The sequence below is a fragment of the Scyliorhinus canicula genome, chromosome 6, assembly GCF_902713615.1.
Source record: "Scyliorhinus canicula chromosome 6, sScyCan1.1, whole genome shotgun sequence".
In the NCBI taxonomy this organism is placed as follows: Eukaryota; Metazoa; Chordata; class Chondrichthyes; order Carcharhiniformes; family Scyliorhinidae; genus Scyliorhinus; species Scyliorhinus canicula.
Window position 1 is genome coordinate 197,884,493 of NC_052151.1, and position 21,304 is coordinate 197,905,796.

The 21,304-nt window shown below is 47.4% G+C and overlaps 1 protein-coding gene across 35 annotated transcripts in view; it reads right to left on the bottom strand.

Annotated features, from left to right (window-relative positions):
• The window catches only part of LOC119967772 (regulating synaptic membrane exocytosis protein 1-like), a 1,070,524-nt gene that overhangs the window by 477,620 nt on the left and 571,600 nt on the right, over positions 1–21,304 (bottom strand). For all 35 annotated transcript variants that reach the window (XM_038800731.1, XM_038800737.1, XM_038800741.1 and 32 more), the window contains 3 exons: positions 13,031–13,141; positions 12,066–12,165; positions 256–379 (listed from right to left, as the gene is read on the bottom strand). In XM_038800731.1, coding sequence (XP_038656659.1) covers positions 256–379; positions 12,066–12,165; positions 13,031–13,141 — 335 coding nt within the window. The remainder of the gene's footprint in view (positions 1–255; positions 380–12,065; positions 12,166–13,030; positions 13,142–21,304) is intronic.

The window sequence follows — 21,304 nt, forward strand, 5'->3', positions numbered from 1 at the left end:
TCTGCTCCGGTTCAACTTTTAGACCTGTAAAATTCACCATTTTCCAGTCTGAGATCATAATTTGTGACTGATTTCTATCCTTTTCCAACTTAATCTTATGGGGATAGGGTGGGGAATTGGGCTTAGGTGGGGTGCTCTTTCAGAGAGTCAGTGCAGACTCGATGGGCTGAATGGCCTCCTTCTGCACCGTAGGGATTCTATGATTAACTAGCTCCTTGTTTCAGAAATAGAATTAGACGTGTTTCCAAACCTTACCCAATTGGCCTTGAAACAACTATTTCAACTTGAAGTTCTGATTTTGATTCCAAGATGATATTGTAAACTTCTTCATTTGTAGCTCCTGGTAACGGTTTACCATTCCATTCAAGAACTTCATCACCTAGAAAAAAGGTTTCACAATTATTATATCTTTTCTGAAAATATAACTTTCAGACTGAAAAAGCTTTGCAATGCAAATAAGACATTCTGATATTTCACATTTTTCACAGAACATTAGTAATAATCGATACTCTATGCGGAATACAGAATAATACAGCGCAGAAGAGGCCCATCGAGTCTCACCGACACGTGAGAAACACCTCACCTACCTACCTAATCCCATTTGCCAGCACCTGGTCCATAGCTTTGAATGTGATGATGTGCCATGCGCTCATCCAAGTACTTTTTAAAGGCTGTGAAGCAACGTGCCTCTACCACTCTCCCAGGCAGTGCATTCCAGACCGTCACCATCCTCTGGGTAAAAAATATTTTCCTCAAATCCCCCCAAACCGGGCCGGATCTCGAATAACGACGAGTCTGAATACAGGAGGGAGATAGAGAACCTAGTGGAGTGGTGCAACGACAACAATCTCTCCCTTAATGCCAGCAAAACTAAAGAGCTGGTCATCGACTTCAGGAAGCATAGTACTGTACACACCCCTGTCAGCATCAACGGAGCCGAGGTAGAGATGGTGAGCAGTTTCAAATTCCTAGGGGTGCACATCACCAAACATCTATCCTGGTCCACTCATGTCGACGCTATCACCAAGAAAGCACAACAGCGCCTTTACTTCCTCAGGAAACTAAGGAAATTTGGCATGTCCACATTAACCCTTACCAACTTTTACAGATGCACTATAGAGAGCATCCTCTCGGGCTGCATCACAGCCTGGTATGGCAACTGCTCGGCCCAGGACCGCAAGGAACTTCAGACAGTCGTGAATACCGCCCAGTCCATCACACGAACCTGCCTCCCATCCATTGATTCCATCTACACCTCCCGCTGCCGGGGGAAAGCAGGCAGCATAATCAAGGATCCCTCCCACCCGGCTTACTCACTTTTCCAACTTCTTCCATCGGGCAGGAGATTCAGAAGTCTGAGAACACGGACGAACAGACTCAAAAACAGCTTCTTCCCCACTGTCACCAGACTCCTAAATGACCCTTTTATGGACTGTCCTCATTAACACTACACCCATGTCTGCTTCATCCGATGCCAATGCTTATGTAGTACATTATATATATTGTGTTGCCCTATTATGTATTCTCATGTATTTTCTTGAATTCTGTTCAATTCCCTTTTCTTCCCATGTACCGAATGATCTGTTGAGCTGCTTGCAGAAAAATACTTTTCACTGTACCTCGGTGCACGTGACAATAAACAAACAAATCCAATCCAAACCACCAGCCCCTCACCTTGAACTTGTGTCCCCTCGTAACTGACTCTTCAACAGGTGCTCCCTCTCCACACCCCTCAATCTTGTACACCTCAATCAGGTCTTATGCATTTGCCTTCTTTGTAAGTCCTCTTGTGGAATCTTGTCAAAGGCTTTGCTGAGATCCATGCAAACTGCATCAACTGCACTAACCTGGCACCTGGTCATTTGCTCAAAAAATTCAATCACATATTTTAGGCACGACCTCCCTCTGACAAAGCCATTCTGACTATTCCTGATCAAACCTTACCTCTTCAAGTGGAGATAGAGTCCCTCCTTCAGAATTTTCTCTAATAATTTCCCTACCACTGACCTGAGACTCACTGGTTTGTAGTTCCCCGACTTGTCTCTACAATCTTTCTTAAATAATGAGACCACATTAACTGTTCTCCAATCCTCTGGCATCTCCCTCGAGACCAGAGAGGAATTAAAAATTTGGGTCAGAGCCCCTGCAATCTCCACCTCTGCTTCCCACAGCATCCTGGGACACAATTCACCCAGACCTGGAGGTTTAACCACTTTAAACCCTGCCAACATCTACGATGCCTCGTCACTCCCTTTGAATATTTGCACTAAAACCTCACAGCCTCTCTCCCTGAGTTCTATACCTACCTCCTCATTCTCTTGGGTGAAGACAGATATGAAGTATCTGTTCAACAACCTACCAATGAATGCCTCCCTTGATTTACTCCCCTTGTTCTTGCTAAACACCTCTCTTTTCCTTCTCCTCATATCCTGAATGTCTCTGGTCATCTATGGTTCTCTGAGCTTGTACCCTCCCCATTTCTTTTTGAACACCCCCCCCCCACCGCTCTTCTGTAGATTTCCCCACAAGTAACCTTTCCAAGTCTACCTTGGCCTTCTTTTACTAAAATTCACTCTCCCCCAATCCATAACCTTTTTTTTTTACTGATCATGCCGTGGTCGCTATCACCAAAATGTCCGGCCATCGAAACATTAACCACCTACCCTGCTTAATACCCCAGAATTCGGTCCTTATTGAGCTAAAACGTTCTTCCTGTATACATTTTAGTAACTCCACTCCATCTGAGCTCTTAATACAGTGATCCCAATTAATTTAGGAAAGTTGAAATCACCTAATATAATTACCCTCTTATTATTTTTACACAACTCTGCAAATTGCACATTTTCTCCTCAATTTCCTGCTGACTATCTGGAGGTCTGTAATAAATATCTAGCAATAGAGGCATACAAAATGATCAGAGGGTTAGATAGGGTGGACAGCGAGAGCCTTCTCCCGCGGATGGAGGTGGCTAGCACGAGGGGACATAGCCTTAAATTGAGGGGTAATAGATATAGGACAGAGGTCAGAGGTGGGTTTTTTACGCAAAGAGTGGTGAGGCCGTGGAATGCCCTACCTGCAACAGTAGTGAACTCGCCAACATTGAGGGCATTTAAAAGTTTATTGGATAAGCATATGGATGATAAGGGCATAGTGTAGGTTAGATGGCCTTTAGTTTTTTTTTCCATGTCGGTGCAACATCGAGGGCCGAAGGGCCTGTACTGCGCTGTATCGTTCTATGTTCAATGTGGCTGTCCCATTTTTTTCTGAACTCTAACCACAAAGCTTGATTTGATGCCCCCTCCAAGATATCATCGCTGCTTACTGCAATAACTGACTCCGTAACTAATAATATAATGCCACCTCCTCTTTTACACCCTCCTCTATCTTGCCTGAAGATTTTATATCCTGGGATGATGAGCTCCAAACCTGCCCCTCCCTCAACCATGTCTCCGTGATGGCCACTATATATTGATTTCCCAACCAAGTGAAGGAAATATTTTGCTGTCAATAAAAAAATGTCATAACATTTTAATCTTGTTGCGGGGTAATGGATCAACATTGTCGCACGTCCAGAGTCTTCTGCAGAAACCAATAATCCTGAAGCAGTGTCCTTCACTCCAGCCAGCCCATCACAGACCAGCCCCGAGCAGATGGCAACCTTGAAGATGTCGGCTCTGCTCTCAGAATTCTTCACCTTAATGTTGAAGGGATGTCAACTGTTAAGGGTGAAATCATCAAGTCGCTCTGCAGAACCCACAAAACTGATGTGATCTGCCTATAGGAAACCCACATCATCGACAATGCCCAAAGATCTAGATAAAAAATAAACAACTATGATCTGGTCACTTTCCATGGCCGTGCCAAACATGGTGGAGCAACGTATGTGCACACCAACATCACAGATGCATCAAACATACAAACATCTGGAGCGGGATTCTTTGGTCCTCCAGCCGCCTTATCCTCAATGACCGCCCACGCCCTCAGCAGGATTCTCTGCTTCCGTAGCCGGACAGTTCCCATAGCCGGCCAATGGGGTTTCCCATTGCGGCCACCCCACATCATCGGGAAACCGTCGGGCTGCCAGCGGACCAGAAGATCCCACCAACCGAGAATTCCACTGGCAATCTCTGTGACACCATCATGATTCGATACTACAGAATTGCCAATGTGTATTAGCCTCCTTCTACCTCCTGCAAGATGATGCCCTACCTGTCCTCCAACACCCAGCAACAAACGTGGATGACTTCAACAACCATCGCACTATCTGGGGTTATGACAGGCCAGGTATTTATGATGAACGACTCGCAGAGTTAACCCTGTGAAGGGCCTCGCTCCAAGCTCCATCAGTGAGAATGGGACCCAACTCACATACCCTTGTCACCCTCACATCGCTTAACGGAGCAGAGTCCGATGATAGAATTTGGCCAAAAATCTAAAAAGATCTCTTACCAAGACAAGCCAGGGATAGAACCTTTATCATTAAAGAAGAAGGTGGTGCCAGAGGAAAGGAAGGAAAAGCCTCACGCAAGAAATCGTAATCGTGAAGATACCGAAACAGGCTAGAGTTGGGCAACTGGAATTTATCAGCGAACTCCCTAAAACAGGCAAACCGCCCCTTCGCGAACACGATTTTTTTCTAAGATTTAAATATTGGGTCCAAGCCAGGTGGCAGAAAAATGTGATTGTTGCAAATAGTGGCAAGTGAAGAAAGAGAAAGGAGCCTAAAATGCTGTCTAAATTGTTTCTAAATCCTGAGAGGAGACTACCACTGAGTCTGAGGAAAATCTGGCAGGAGAAAAAGGTAATGGTGCAGTGACTATGGCAAAAGCAGCAGGAGCAGAGCAGAAACGACCCTCCATTTGTCCCCAAATAGAATTGGGATCACAAATCCACAAGAGTATTTTTTGAATATTAGTGGCCCACTAATAAAGCAATAAACTGGGGACAGCCAAGCCCCCTCACTGTTGTAGTAGAAAGCTACTGAATCCAGGATGCTTACCTGCCCAAATAAAAGAGGATATCAATTTGTTGACCCTGATTTAAAAAAGAGCTTGGGGAGAATAATGGAAAGAATTGAAAGAAAAAAACAATCTTGAGAGCACTTCATTTTCAAAGTCTGAACCCTGCCCGCCAAGGACAGAGGAGGGCTATTCCACCTCTGCAAATTGGTTTTGATGCTATGGAGGGGGCTGGGTCCATGATACAAAGGAGGTCAAACACAGGGAGAGACGCCTGATGTTCCACCCGATCCCAACAAATATCCTTCCAGTGACGTGAGGACCTCAGCACCTTCAAGAACTGCTCTATTGCCAGAGTGAACAGGAGTGGGGAAAGTGGACAGTCCTGCCTCGTGCCCCCCATTCAAGGGAAAATAGTCAGAATTCAGATTGCTCGCATTAACACTGGCAGTAGGGGCATCATGACAGGCAAAACCAGGACGCACATTTATGACCAAACCTTCAAAGAATCTCAAATAAGTAGTCCCACTGTCAAATGCTTTTTCAGCATCCAAAGAAACTATCACCAGCAGCTGGGGAGGGGGAAAAGATTACATTTAACAGGTGGCGTATATTGGCCGACATGTGTCGGCCTTTCATGAAGCCTGATGAGCCCCCAAAATTGTATTTGGGAGGCAAGGCTCCAACTACAGTGCCAACACCTCAGAGAGTAGCTTGACGTCTGCATTTAAGAGCTGTTCGAACCGCACTCTGTTGGGTCTTTGTCTTTCTTAAGAAGCAGATAAACGGAGGCTTGAGTGTGGTCGGAGACAGGAACACTTGGGACAGGGAATCATTAAACATGGGGTGGCACAGTGGTTAGCGCTGCTGCCTCACAGAGCAAGGGACCCAGGTTCAGTTCCTGCCTTGGGTGACTGGGTATAGAGTTTGCACTTTCTCCCCATCTGTGTGGATTTCCTCCAGGTGCTCTGGTTTCCTCCCATAGTTCAAAAGATGTACATGTTAGGTGGATTGGCCATGGTAAATTGCCCCTTAGTGTCCAGGTGGGGCTACTGGATTACATAAGAACTAGGAGCAGGAGTAGGCCATCTGGCCCCTCGAGCCTGCTCCGCCATTCAATGAGATCATGGCTGATCTTTTGTGGACTCAGCTCCACTTTCCAGCCTGAACACCATAACCATTAATCCCTTTATTCTTCAAAAAACTATCTATCTCTATCTTAAAAACATTTAATGAAGGAGGCTCAATTGCTTCACAGGGCAAGGAATTCCATAGATTCACAACCCTTTGGGTGAAGAACTTCCTCCTAAACTCAGTCCTAAATCTACTTCCCCTTATTTTGAGGCTATGCCCCCGAGTTCTGCTTTCACCCGCCAGTGGAAACAACCTGCCCGCATCTATCCTATCTATTCCCTTCATAATTTTATATGTTTCTATAAGAACCTCCCTCATCCTTCTAAATTCCGAGTACAGTCCCAGTCTATTTAACCTCTCCTCTTAATCCAACCCCTTCAGTTCTGGGATTAACATTGTGAATCTCCTCTGCACACCCTCCAGCACCCGTATGTCCTTTCTCAGGTAAGGAGATCAAAACTGAAAACAATACTCCAGGTGTGGCCTCACTAACACTTTATACAATTGCAGCATAACCTCCCTAGTCTTAAACTCCATCCCTCTAGCAATGAAGGACAACATTCCATTTGCCTTCTTAATCACCTGATGCACCTGTAAACCAACTTTTTGCGACTCATGCACTAGCACACCCAGGTCTCTCTGCACAGCAGCATGCTTTAATATTTTATCATTTAAATAATAATCCTGTTTGCTGTTATATCCTACCAAAATGGATAACCTCACATTTGTCAACATTGTATTCCATCTGCCAGACCCTAGCCCATTCACTTAACCTATCCAAATCCCTCTGCAGACTTCCGGTATCGTCTGCACTTTTTGCTTTACCACTCATCTGAGTGACGTCTGCAACTTGGACACATTGCCCTTGATCCCCAACTCCAAATCATCTGCGTAAATTGTGAACAATTGTGGGCCCAACACTGATCCCTGAGGGACACCATTAGCTACTGATTGCCAACCAGAGAAACACCCATTAATCCCCACTCTTTGCTTTCTATTAATTAACCAATCCTCTATCCATGCTACTACTTTACCCTTAATGCCATGCATCGTTATCTTATGCAGCAACCTTTTGTGTGGCACCTTGTCGAAGGCTTTCTGAAAATTCAGATACACCACATCCATTGGCTCCCCATTATCTACCGCACTGGTAATGTCCTCAAAAAATTCCACTAAATTAGTTTGGCACGACCTGCCCTTTATGAACCCATGATGCGTCTGCCCAATGGGACAATTTTCATCCAGATGCCTCGCTATTTCTTCCTTGATGATAGATTACAGCACCTTCCCTACTACTGAAGTTAAGCTCACTGGCCTATAATTTCCTGCTTTCTGCCTACCTCCTTTTTTAAACAGTGGTGTCACGTTTGCTAATTTCCAATCCGCCAGGACCACCCCAGAGTCTAGTGAATTTTGGTAAATTATCACTAGCGCATTTGCAATTTCCCTAGCCATCTCTTTTAGCACTCTGGGATGCATTCCATCAGGGCCAGGAGACTTGTCTACCTTTAGCCCCATTAGCTTGCCCATCACTCCCTCCTTAGTGATAACAATCATCTCAAGGTCCTCACCTGTCATGGCCTCATTTCTATCAGTCACTGGCATGTTATTTGTGTCTTCCACTGTGAAGACCGACTCAAAAAACCTGTTCAGTTCCTCAGCTATTTCCTCATCTCCCATTATTAAATCTCCCTTCTCATCCTCTAAAGGACCAATATTTACCTTAGCCACTCTTTTTGTTTTATCTATTTGTAGAAACTTTTACTATCTGTTTTTATATTCTGAGCAAGTTTACTCTCATAATTACGGGGATAGGTTGGGGGCGTGGGCCTAGGTAGGGTGCTCTTTCACAAGGTTGGTGCAGAATCGATGGGCCGAATGGCCTCCTTCTGCACTGTGGTGATTCTATGTCCAATAACAATGGCACAGGCTGTTCCAAGAACCTCTTGTAAAATTCAATCGGAAAATCAGCCGGGCAAGGGGCTTTGCCTAATACATTTCAACATTTCTTCAGGGAATAGCGGGGTGTCCAACTCATCACTCTGACTCACCTCAACTGTTGGAATAGGTAGACTGTCCAAGAAAGTCAGGCATGGCCAATTTATGTGAAGGGGGTCCTGAGCTATAAAGATCACTATAAAACAATTTAAAAACTGCATTGACCGGAGGAGGCGGAAACGAGGCTGACACTCAAGTTAAGTAACTGAGTGATCTGCCGGGAGGCCAGCTGCTGTTTTAGCTGGTGAGTCAGAACATGACTAGCCTTCTCCCCATACTCAGAACGTACCCCTGGAGCGTTGTAGATGACGTACCATCAAGCCTGTTGGCAATTGCTCAAACGGGATCTGTAATCTTTGCCTATTTGCCAACAGCTCCGGAGTAGGATCAAGAAAATCCTGTGATCCACCTTGAGGATGGAATCCACCAGCCTCGGCTGCTCCAAACTAGCCATCTTCAACACATACGTCCTGTAGGAGATAATTCCTCCTCGAGAACCACGTTAAGAGCCTCCCACAATGTGGAAGGTGAAATTGATTTCGACCTATTAAGACTCATCTATGGCAGTGGTCATACGCTCACACATTTTAAAAATCAGCTAACAGTGTAGTATGTAACCTCCAGGGTGGATGTTGGGCGGGACTAGACTCGACCAACAATTCAATAAGGTGCGGAGCATGGTCCAAAATAAGTACTCAGCTATCATAGATGACAAAGCCCTGGCCATCCCCAATGGATTCAGGGTTTAGGCTGTGAACAATCCAATCTAGGGTCCAGAACACAGTTCAGGTCCCCTAATATAAGCTGACGTGAGTCAAGATTGGAGAAGGAGGCCAGCAGGGAGTTAATAAAATTCGGATCCCAGTTGGAGGCATGATTTTGGAAGGAGTAACAGGACGACAGAGTACTGGGCTAATGGTAAGATTCTTGGTAGTGTGGATGAGCAGAGAAATCTCGGTGTCCATGTACATAGATCCCTGAAAGTTGCCACCCAGGTTGATGGGGTTAAGAAGGCGTACGGTGTGTTAGCTTTTATGGATAGAGGGATTGAGTTTCGGAGCCATGAGGTCATGTTGCAGTTGTACAAAACTCTGGTGCGGCCGCATTTGGAGTATTGCGTGCAGTTCTGGTTGCTGCATTATAGGAAGGACGTGGAAACATTGGAAAGGGTACAGAGGAGATTTACCAGGATGTTGCCTGGTATGGAGGGAAGATCTTATGAGGAAAGGTGGAGGAACTTAAGGCTGTTTTCATTAAAGAGAAGAAGGTTAAGAGGTGACTTAGTTGAGGCATACAAGATGATCAGAGGATTCTATAGGCCAGTTAGAGCCTTTTTCCTCTGATGGTGATGGCTAGCACAAGGGGACATAGATTTAAATTGAGGGGAGATAGGTATAGGACAGGTGTCAGAGGTAGGTTCTTTATTCCTTCCAAAATGAAACACCTCACACTTTTCTGCATTAAACTCCATTTGCCACCTCTCAGACCAGCTTATCTATGTCCCTCTGTAACCTGCAACATCCTTCCGCACTGTCCACAACTCCACCGACTTTAGTGCCATCTGCAAATTTACTCACCCATCCTTCCACGCCCTCCTCCAGGTCATTTATGATAAATGACAAACAGCAGTAGCCCCAAAACAGATCCTTGTGGTACACCACTAGTACCTGAACTCCAGGCTGAACATTTCCCATCAACTACCACCCTCTGTCTTCTCTCTGCGTGGAATGCCCTGCCTGCAACAGTAGTGGACTCGCCAACATTAAGGGCATTGACATGGTCATTGGATAAACATATGGATGATAAGGGAATAGTGTAGATGGGCTTCAGAGTGGTTTCTCAGGTCAGCGCAACATCGAGGGCCGAAGGGCCTGTACTACTGTAATGTTCTATGTTCTATTATTAGTGGTGAGGTTTGGAAGGAAGTCTTTCACAGCGTCAACTCCACGTCTTCATGTGCTCGGTTGAGCCTACTTTAGATTAAGGTGGTACACAGGATCCACTTCATTAGGACAAGGATGAGGGGGTTTTTGCTAAATGTTGAGGACAACTGTGATCGCTGATCTCTTGGCCTGGCTAGTCACACCCATATGTTCTGGTCCTGCCCCAAACTTGTAGGCTTCTGGGCTTCATTCTTTAATACCATGACAGAGATACTCTATGTGGATTTAGGGCCATGTCTGCTGAGGGTCATATGCTAAATTGTCCACTTTGACTGGATGAATAGTATAATAACCCTTAAGGAAGCGGTCGTTAACGAAGGCAAATTTATTTCCATATTGACACAACTCTGCTTAATGCAGCACTTCACTCCCAGTGCAATGCTATCTGGGAGTATCTTGTTCTGTCAGGCCCCGACTTGGGCCTGATTTTATACCTTGCTCCTAACGAGCCCCAGGTGGTTAGCCTCTGCCCCTAGCTAAAGAGCTCATATTCCATGAATCCCACAGAGAGATCAATGATCGTTTCCCCATGGTCTGCATGGGGGCTATAACAAATCGAAAAATAGTATTCTATTTAAATGGAGAAAGATTGAGATGTGGGCGGGCGGGGGGGAGAGATCGGGATGTCCTGCTACATGAATCACAACAATTTAGCATGCAGATATGGCAAGTGATCAGGAAGGCCGTTTATTGCGAGGAATGGAATATAGAAGTAGGAATGTTTTACTGCAGCTGTGTGGGGCATCAACGAGTTCACATCTGGAGTATTGTCGACAGTTCTGGTCTGCTTATAGTTCAGAGAAGGTTCCCTTAACTCATTCCTCGGATTAAGGGTTTACTGAAGAAAGGTTGAAGAGGTTGCATTGGAGCTCAGAAGAATGAAAGGTGAAACATGTAACTCCTGAGGGGATTTGATAGGATAGTAGCTGGACAGACATGTCCTTTTTTTGGGACACACTTAAAAAAATACAAGGTCCCCCTTTTAAGATGAAGATGTAGATGAGATTTGTTCATCTCTCGAGGGGCTGGTAAGTCTGTGAAATCCTCTACCATTGAAAGCAGTGGAGTCTGGATCACTGAGTTATTCAAAGCTGACTTGCAGATTTTTGATAGATAAACAAGTCAAGGGTTATGCCTCAGACACGAAAGTAGAGTTGAGATCACAACCAGATTGGTAATTATCACATCAAATGATGGAGCAGGCTCAAAGGAAAAAAGTAGCCCATCTCCCGCTTCTAAGTTTTCTATAGAGCAGCACGGAGGTACAATGGTTAGCACTGGTGCCTCACAGCTCCAGGGACCCGGATTTTATTCGCACCTCGGGGTTACTGTCTGTATGGTTTGCACATTCTCCCAGGGTTTCCTCCAGGTGCTCCGGTTTCCTCCCATTGTCCAAAGGCTAGGTGGATTGGCCACGCTAAATTACCCCTAAGTGGCCGCAGGTTGGGTGAGGCTACAGGGAAAGGGTCGGGGATTGGGCCTGGGTAGGATGGTCTTTCGAAGGATTGTCCAGGCTCAATGGGCCGAATGACCCCCTTTTGCATTGTAGGGATTCTATGCTTCTAAGTCCTCTGTCCCTATCTTCCTCTTGTAACCCTGATCACACCCAAAATACTTAATTGGCTGTAAAGCACTTATGCAGGTCTGAGGTTGTGAAATGCTCCCTTTCCTTTCTCTTGATGACAATCCTCAGCCTCATGCACTTTGTACCAATTCACTGATCATATCCTCACAACAACAAATAGATCAAAAGGGAGGGTTTCCCACAGACACTGTAGTCCCATCATGAACCATGTACACTTTTATAAACCCATTTAGGATTTTATGGCAGCACAAACAGGAAATCTTTCCCAAATTTGCTTCACTTAAGTAACCGACCGGTCGGTATGTGCTCAGCACAAACAAAACGTTTAAAGCAATGAGATTAGTAGGTATTTGCTGGAAGTCGAGTGATCACAGAGAATGTCACAACATAGAAAGATGAATTTTATAGAGCTAACCATGAAGGCAGACATGCAGAACATTTACTTACCTGCTCTCAAATGGCCAACAACATCAGCTAAACTGCCTTTTTTTACTTTGGTGATGAAGGCCCCGAGTCGCCCGGTTTCTGTTATCTTTCCTCCGACCACCTGGATGACAAGAATATCAAATTATTTCAGCATGAAACTGTTTAAATATGATTGATGAAAGCATCATTTATGCACAGTGGCTATTCTCAATAATTACTATGCAGAGTAAGAAGCTACGTGGGTGTTGCACTATAAATTATACCAAAGTCACATTTTAGTCACTGCCCCATAACATAACAGTGTAAAGAGAGGTTTAGCTTACTAGCGCACAATCTGGTATGATACTAAAACATCTAAATTAGTGGAGATCCAGGTTTGATTCCCAATCTGTGTTGAGCTGATTGGCTGTACAAAGTTGTCATGAAACCATTAGTTTTTTTGTCTCTTCGTGTTTGGTAAGTTAGCACCTGTGACATTGTAACATTCAGGGCAGAGGATTCTCGTCATCCTGTCCAGTAACACGGGTGGGACCTTCTTGGGAGTGTTTGCTTTGAAATTCAAGGGTTAGTGAAGAGCTGTTCAAGGGTCAGTCAGGTGCTACCAGGAGTAACCTAACTTTGCATGAAACTGTGCAAAATGTACAAATCAAATGGTTCACTGCTCATCTATCATGTGTGTATCAGATGTTTTCCAATTCAGAATAAATGTAAACAAAACGTGACCCTTGGGTAACTTTGAACTGATGAAAGGGCACATCATTTCAGTCACATGGTGCTGAGAAACATTCAGTCAGCAACATATTTCTTCAAACTCAACAAATAATCTGTGGGATGCAAGTTGATGAAACCCAGCAAATACTTTGCAGGCTTGAGTATATATTTACAGCAATGTAAATATCTCTTCCTTAAAGAGATGTATTCATCATTCAGAATTTAACTTCATTTTACTGATGTGATGTACACAGATATCATTTTGAAGAACTCACTTTCAACCCAAGCAGAGCTCCTGATTCTTTTGGCATACTTGTTCTCTTGTTTAAAATAATACGTCCAATGAGGCGATCTCCTTCTTTGGATGGTTGCCATGTAACAGGATGCTGTCAAGTAGAAGGCATTGATTAAGTAATATTAATCATAAATCATAAAACAGGGCATTGGCCCAAATCATCCAATCTCCAGGTGGTTGAGATGGGAGCAGCACGGTGGTTAGCACTGCTGCTTCACAGCGCCAGGGACCCAGGTTCAATTCCGGCCTCAGGTGACTGTGTGGAGTTTGCACATTCTCCTCTTCACTTCCTCTTCTCCTCCCCAAGTGCTCCGAGTGCTCCAGTTTCCTCCCACAGGTCAAAGATGTGCAGGTTAGGTGGAGTGGCCATGCTAAATTGCCCCAAGGTATCCAAACGTTCGGTGGGATTACTGGGTTATGAGGATAGGGCTGGGGATTGGGCCTAGGTAGGATGCTCTCTCAGAGTGTTGGTGGGGACTTGATGGGACAAATGGCCTCCTTCTGCACTGTAGGGATTTTACGAATGTGTGAGATGAAAGTTGGGAGACATTAGACCCTACGAAAATCCTGACTCTCAGAGTCGCTGTAATTATCTGGGAAATTTAAACTTCCAATTGGCTCATCTCCAGTGCCTGTAGCCTTTGCAAAGTTTCTGTCACTGAAATCAGGGTCAGTGACTTGGGATAGATACAAGGCATACCCGCATACTTACCCAGGAAGCGTTATCTGGTTAATATCTGGTCTGACGCAGTGATCAGCCGGCACATCTGGACTGATTACCCTCCCTGATCAACCTTGCCTGACGCAACCCAAAGAACCACTTTAACCCCAGACCATTCGATTGCATCCCCAACCACTAACTATACCCACAATCAGAGCGACTACCCCCTGACCAGCCAACTATCCACTCGCACATCAGTCAGCTACTCATACATGTATGCATGCACTACCCACTCACCATTCATCCACTCAGTCATCCATCTACCCACCCACTCACATATTCAATCACCCACTGACTCATTCAGTCTACCACTCAGCTACCCACTCACTCACGCACTCGTTCACTTACTTACTCCCCAGGCAAACACTCACTCACCCATTCACTCCCCCACGCACCCAATCACGTCCATCCATTGATGCAAGTACTCATCCATTCACATGCATCCACACCCACTCACCCTCATCTCCATCCACTCACATCCACTCACCCCCACCTCCATCCATTCACACACACTCACCCTCATCTACAACCACTCACACACACTCACCCTCATCTACATCCACTCACACCCACTCACCCTCATCTACATCCACTCACACCCACTCACCCTCATCTACAACCACTCACACCGACTCACCCTCTCACACGCAACCGCACCACTCACTGACCCACGCCCATCCACACCCACTCAACCATTCACGAGCTAATTCACTCATTGAAACACTTGGACCTTGAAAAATCTAACCCAAACACAGCAGCTACTGTCATGAAAAGGAAGGGTGAACTCCCTTCTTCCATCTCGTCTTCCGCAGGGATGACCTGTGCTGACTCTCTCTGATTCAGCCAGGATTGGAAGTTACAGCTGAACAATCGAAAAAGGTCAGGTTGTTGAATCTTTACAAGCAGTGTCAATGTGCTCAACATTGACATTGATCACAAGATCTGGACTAAACTTCTTTACCACAAGGTTCACATCACCTGCTGTTCTATGAATTGCACAGGGCCAGATCTTTCATGGGATTACACAGAATATATCGCACAGGAACAATCCATTGGCCCAACAAGACAACGCTGATCACCCACATCCCGCTCGAGCCTCCTCTTATAAGAGCAAAGAATAAAACAGCACAGGCCCTTGGGCCTGCGAAGCCTGTACCGGTCATGATACAAATCTCAGCACTTCCATGTGCCGTATCCCTCTATACCCATCCTATCCATGTGGTTGTCAAGCTGTCTTTTGACCGCCGTTAATGTATCTGCTTCCACAACCTCCACTGGTAACGCATTCCAGGCACTCACCACCCTCTGTGTAAAAAAAATCTGCCTCGCACATCTCCTCTAAATTGTGCCCCACGACCCTTAAACCTATGCCACCTGATGGCTGACCCTCCCACCCTGGGAAAGAGTGCTGCCGATCCACTCTATCCATGCCCCTGATAATCTTGTAGACCTCTATCAGGTCACCCCTCAGCCTCAGTCTTTCTAATGAAAACAGTCCAAGTCTATTCAGCATCTCCGCATAGCTAACACCCTTCAGACGAGGCAACATCCTGGTAAACCTCCTCTGCACCCTCTCCAAAGCCTCCACATCCTTCTTAAGGATCAGAATTATGCACAATATTCCAAGTGCTACCTCAACAAGATTCTATACATAGAACATAGAGTGCAGAATGAGACCATTCGGCCCATCGAGTCCGCACCGACCCATTTAAGCCATCACTTCCACCCTATCCCCGCAACCCAATAGCCCTTACCTTTTTTTTTGTTCACTAAGGGCAATTTAGCATGGCCAATCCACCTAACCTGGGAGGAAACCGGAGCACCCGAAGGAAACCCACACAGACACAGGGAGAACGTACAGACTCCGCACAGACAGTGACCCAGCAGGGAGTCGAACCTGGGACCCTGGTGCTGTGAAGCCACAGTGCTAATCACTTGTGCTACCGTGCTACATGCAGCATGACTTGCCAGTTTTTAGACTTGATGTCCCGTCCAATGAAGGCATTCCGTATGTTTTCTTGACTAACTTGTCCAATTGTGTTGCCGCTTTTAAAGATCTGTGGATCTGCACACCCAGATCTCTCTGACTTTCTATATTCCTAAGAGTTTTGCCATTTACGGTATATTTCCCCTCTATGTTAGACCTACCAAAGAGCATTACCTCCATTTGCCATTTCTCTGTACAGGTCTCCAACCTATACTAAAACAAGAGTTGGGGAGGGGAAGGTCTCGGAAATATATAAGGAACTGATGGAGTGGAAGGGATCCCATTTGGGGAGGTGAAGAGGAAGTGGGAGGAAGAGTTGGGAGGAGAGCTGGAAGTCAGGTTATGGGAGGAGCCCTGAGGAGAGTCAATGCATCCTCATCGTGTGCCAGGCTCAGCCTGATCCAGGAGACAGATTTTGTTGGGATGAGGGACTCGGAGCTTCCAAAGTCAGGGGTTTGGACCAGTGACATGGCAAGGTTTCTTAGGGTAGAGAAGATTAAGTTCGCCTTAAGGGGTTCATTATAGAGATTAGCTCGGAGGTGACAGCCATTTATCGACTTTGTCGACCATCATCCCTGTACCAAAGAAAAGCCAAGCAGCGTGCCTTAATGACTATCATCCAGTGTCTCTGACATCCATCATCATGAAGTGCTTCGAAAGGTTAGTCATGGCACAAATCAACTCCAGCCTCCCGGATTGCCTTGATCCACTACAGTTTGCCTACCGCTGCAAGAGGTCCACAGCAGCCAGCATATCCATGGCCCTGCACTCTACCCTGGAACACCTAGATAACAAAGACACCTATGTCAGACTCCTATTTATCGACTACAGCTCAGCCTTCAACACCATCATTCCTACGAAACTCATCTCCAAACTCCGTGGCCTTGGCCTCGGCTCCTCCCTCTGCGACTGGATCCTGAACTTTCTAATCCACAGGCCACAATCAGTAAAGATAGGCAACAACACCTCCTCCACGATCATCCTCAACACCGGTGCCCCACAAGGCTGTGTCCTCAGCCCCCTACTGTACTCCTTATACACCTATGACTGTGTGGCCAAATTCCCCTCCAACTCGATTTTCAAATTTGCTGATGTCACCACCGTAGCGGGTCAGATTTCAAACAATGACGAGACAGAGTATAGGGATGAGATAGAGAATCTGGTCAACTGGTGCGACGACAATAATCTCTCCCTCAATCTCAGCAAAACGAAAGATATTGTCATCGACTTCAGGAAGCGTAGTGGAGAACATGCCCCTGTCTACATCAATGGGAATTAAGTAGAAAGGGTCGAGAGCTTCAAGTTCTTAGGTGTACAGATCACCAACAGCCTGTCCTGGTCCCCCCCATGCCGACACTATAGTTAAGAAAACCCACCAACAACTCTACTTTCTCAGAAGACAAAGGAAATTTAGCGTGTCAGCTACAACCCTCACCAACTTTTACAGATGCACCATAAAAAGCATTCTTTCTGGTTGTATCATAGCATGATATGGAGCCTGCTCTGCCCAAGACCGCAGGAAACTACAAAAGGTCTTGAATGTTGCCCAGTCCATCACGCAAACCAGCTTCCCATCCATTGACTCTGTCTATAATTCCCGCTGCCTCGGAAAGGCAGCAGCATAATTAAGGACCCCATGCACCCTGGACATACTCTCTTCCACCTTCTTCCGTCAGGAAAGGATACCAAAGTTTGAGGTCACGTACCAACCAACTCAAGAACAGCTTCTTCCCTACTGCCATCAGACTTGAATGGACCTACCTCATATTAAGTTGATCTTTTCTCTACACCCTAGCTATAACTGGAACATTATATTCTGCCGTCTCTCCTTCCTTCCCTATGTACGGTATGCACTGTTTGCACAGCATACAACAAACAATACTTTTCACTGTATACCAATACATGTGACAATAATAAATCAAATCAAATCGTCAAGGAAAATTGACGTCAGCGGTGGGTGGGGGGAATGGGTGGCTTGGAAGTGAAGAATAAGGGCAGGGAATCTAATGTATGTGTCGTTAGGGTTTAGGGCTGGGGAGTTGGGTATATTATTGTGAAGTTTTCACGTGTGTTGGATCTCTTTGTTGTTTAAAATGTTAAAATTATAAATGCCTGAATAAAATATTTTCTAAAAAAAGTCTCCAACCTATCTATGTCCTACTGTATCCTCTGACAATCCTCAACACTATCTGCCACTCCACCAACCTTGGTATCAGCCGATTTATCTTTCTTCATCTAAATCAGTCCTTGTAACCATCAACTCTCTTCTCCCTCATATACTTGACAAATTTCCCCTTAATTGTATCTGCATGATTCGCTGCAACCACTCGCTGCGGTAGAGGGTTCACATTCACTTTGGTTAAAGAAGTGAATTCCCCATTGAATTTCTTAGTGACTGTCTCATATCGACGGTCTCTAGTTGTGCTTCTCCCCACAAGAGGAAACATTCTCTCTGTGTCCACTCTACCAAAACCTTTCACCATTTTAAAGATCCCGATTACCTCACTCTAAAGAGAGAAGAGACCTTCTCATCCTCTCCTATTAAGTACCCGACTTCAATCTGCCTGCTGTGAACAGGGTAGTTTAGGGTTGGACACCAGTTTTACATCTCGTCTGATTGCAAACAAATTGAGCCACATCGCGCTTTGTGAGAAACAAACATCCAACTCAAAGCCACCAGTATTTTCCAGGTAAAGCAGGTCAAACACTGGGGTGAGAGTTTCTTGCAGCAGCACACAAAGTAGTCTTCGACAAATTCAATTCGCTCCACATGATATCCAGGAACAGCTGAACTCCAACCCAAACAGCTGAAACTACACCATGGCTGTAGCAATGAGCTTGAAAATTAGCTACTCCTCTAGCCCAGTTGTTTCAGTACAGCTGCAACACCTTCATTGACCCGGTAATATGGAGAATTGCCACACAAAAACAAACCAATCCAACCCGGCCAATTACTGCCCCAGCAGTTTACTCTCGATCACCAGTGAAGTATTTGAAGATGTTATCAACAGTGTTATTAAACGGCACTTGCTTTGCAATAACCTGCTCATCGGTACTCAATTTGGATTCAGCCAGGTCATATGGTTCCATAAATCATTTCACCCTTGGTCCAAACATGGGCAAAATAGCTAAATTCAACAGCAAAGAGTGACTGCCCTTGACATTAAGGCAAAATTTGGCCAACTGGGGCATCAAGTGGCCTCAACAAAATTGAAGACGTGGGCATCAGTTCGAAAACACTCCACTGGTTGGACTCATACCCAGCACAAAGACAGATAGTTCTGGTTGCTTGAGACCAAACATCTAAATCCCAGCGCATCACGAGTTCCGCAGGGGAGTGTCCAAGGTCCAACTCCTTCAACTGTTTCATAAATGACCTTCCTTCCATCATAATGTCAGAAGTGAGGATGTCAACAACCCCCCCCCCCCCCCCCCCCCCCCCGGACAGGCCGGACGGCGGAGGAGGAGCGCCGGCAGAGGAGCCGGAGCGGGAGCCGAGGGGCCGGAGCCGAGGAGCCGGAGCGGAGGAGCCGAGGAGCCGGAGCGGAGGAGCGGAGGAGCCGGAGCGGAGGAGCCGAGGAGCCGGAGCGGAGGAGCCGAGGAGCCGGAGCGGAGGAGCCGAGGAGCCGGAGCCGAGGAGCCGAGGAGCGGGAGCCGAGGAGCCGAGGAGCCGGAGCGGAGGAGCCGGAGCGGAGGAGCCGAGGAGCCGGAGCGGAGGAGCCGAGGAGCCGGAGCGGAGGAGCCGGAGCGGAGGAGCCGGAGCGGCGACAGGGGGGCCCAACAGCAGCAGGTCCATCCCCTCTCCCCCCCCCCCCCCCACGCGGGCCAGGAGCGGTGCGGCGGCGGCGGCGGCCCCTCTTCTCTCCCCCCCCCCCACGCGACCCAGGAGCGGTGCGGCGGCGGCGGCCCCTCTTCTCTCCCCCCCCCCCCCCCCCCACGCGGGCCAGGAGCGGTGCGGCGGCGGCGGCCCCTCTTCTCTCCCCCCCCCCCCCACGCGGGCCAGGAGCGGTGCGGCGGCGGCGGCCCCTCTTCTCTCCCCCCCCCCCCCACGCGGGCCAGGAGCGGTGCGGCGGCCCCTCTTCTCTTCCCCCCCCCCCCCCAGCCAGCAGCGGGGACCCCCCCCCCAGCCAGCAGCGGGGACACAACCCCCCCCCCCCCCCAGCCAGCAGCGGGGACACAACCCCCCCCCCCCCCAGCCAGCAGCGGGGACACAACCCCCCCCCCCCCCCACCAGCCAGCAGCGGGGACACAACCCCCCCCCCCCCCCAGCCAGCAGCGGGGACACAACCCCCCCCCCCCTCCCCCCCAGCCAGCAGCGGGGACACAACCCCCCCCCCCCCCCCCCCAGCCAGCAGCGGGGACACAACCCCCCCCCCCCAACCAGCAGCGACCACCGGCCCACTCGCCCCTCCCACCCCCCCCCAACTGCTGTGACCACCACGTGGCAAAGACAAAGGGACTCTCTCTCCTGGTTGAGTGGGGAAAAAAGAAAAAAGAGACTTGTATTTCTGTTCTTCCCAAAAGAAAACTGGTAAAGAGAAAAGGGGTAGGGGAAATAAATTTAAAAAAAAAAAAAAAAAATATATATATATATATACATATATAGATATATAATAATAAATAAAATAAAAATAGGGTGCGGAAAAGGGGGAAAAAGAAGAACAAGGAGAGAAGAAAAGATGAAGGGGAAGGGGGAGAAAAAAGTGCCAGAAAGGAGCCAAGAGAAAGGGGGCACCGGAAGTAGACTGGGCAAAGGGAAAGCCAGCTCGGGCGAACGAGTCAACACGCGAAGCGGCGGGAAGGATGCTCGCCGCATCCAGAAGAGCTGGACGGGCGGGCAACCTCTCCCCTGGGGTTAGAGGGGGGCGTGAATTGGAAGGAAGCCTTTGCCGAGGTGGTGAGGGAGCAGCTGCAGGCATTCAAGGCAGAGTTAAAAGCAGACGCAGAGGCCGCAGCACAGGCAGCAGTGACCAGGGCCATGTCAGGGGTGCAGCAGGTTCTGACCAGATTGGAGAAGAAAGTGGATGCCCAAGGGAATATACTGGAAGCCCAAGGGAAGATACTGGAAGCCCAGGGGGCAACCATTAAAGAGCTGGAGAAGGCAGCGACTGACGCGAGCGACCGGGTCATATCCCTGGAGAGGGGAATGGTGAAACTGAGTGCAACACAGGGGAGCCTGAAGGGCAGGGTAGACGACCAGGAGATCAGCTCGAGAAGGCAAAATATCAAGATAGTGGGCCTGCCAGAGGGGATAGAGGGTAGAAATCCCACAACATTCGTGGCTGCGATGCTGGGCTCCTTAGTGGGGCGGGAAACTTTTCCCACCCCACCGGAAATGGACAGAGCTCATCGGTCACTGCGCCCGAAGCCCAAGGAAGGGGAAAAACCGAGAGCAGTTATAGCCAGACTGCACCGGTACCGGGATAGGGAGACAATCCTGCGCTGGGCCAAGGAGAATAGAGCCTGCAATTGGGACGGGCACGCCATCCGAATCTACGAGGATTTTGGAGCGGACATAGCTAAGAGACGGGCGGAGTTCAACAGAG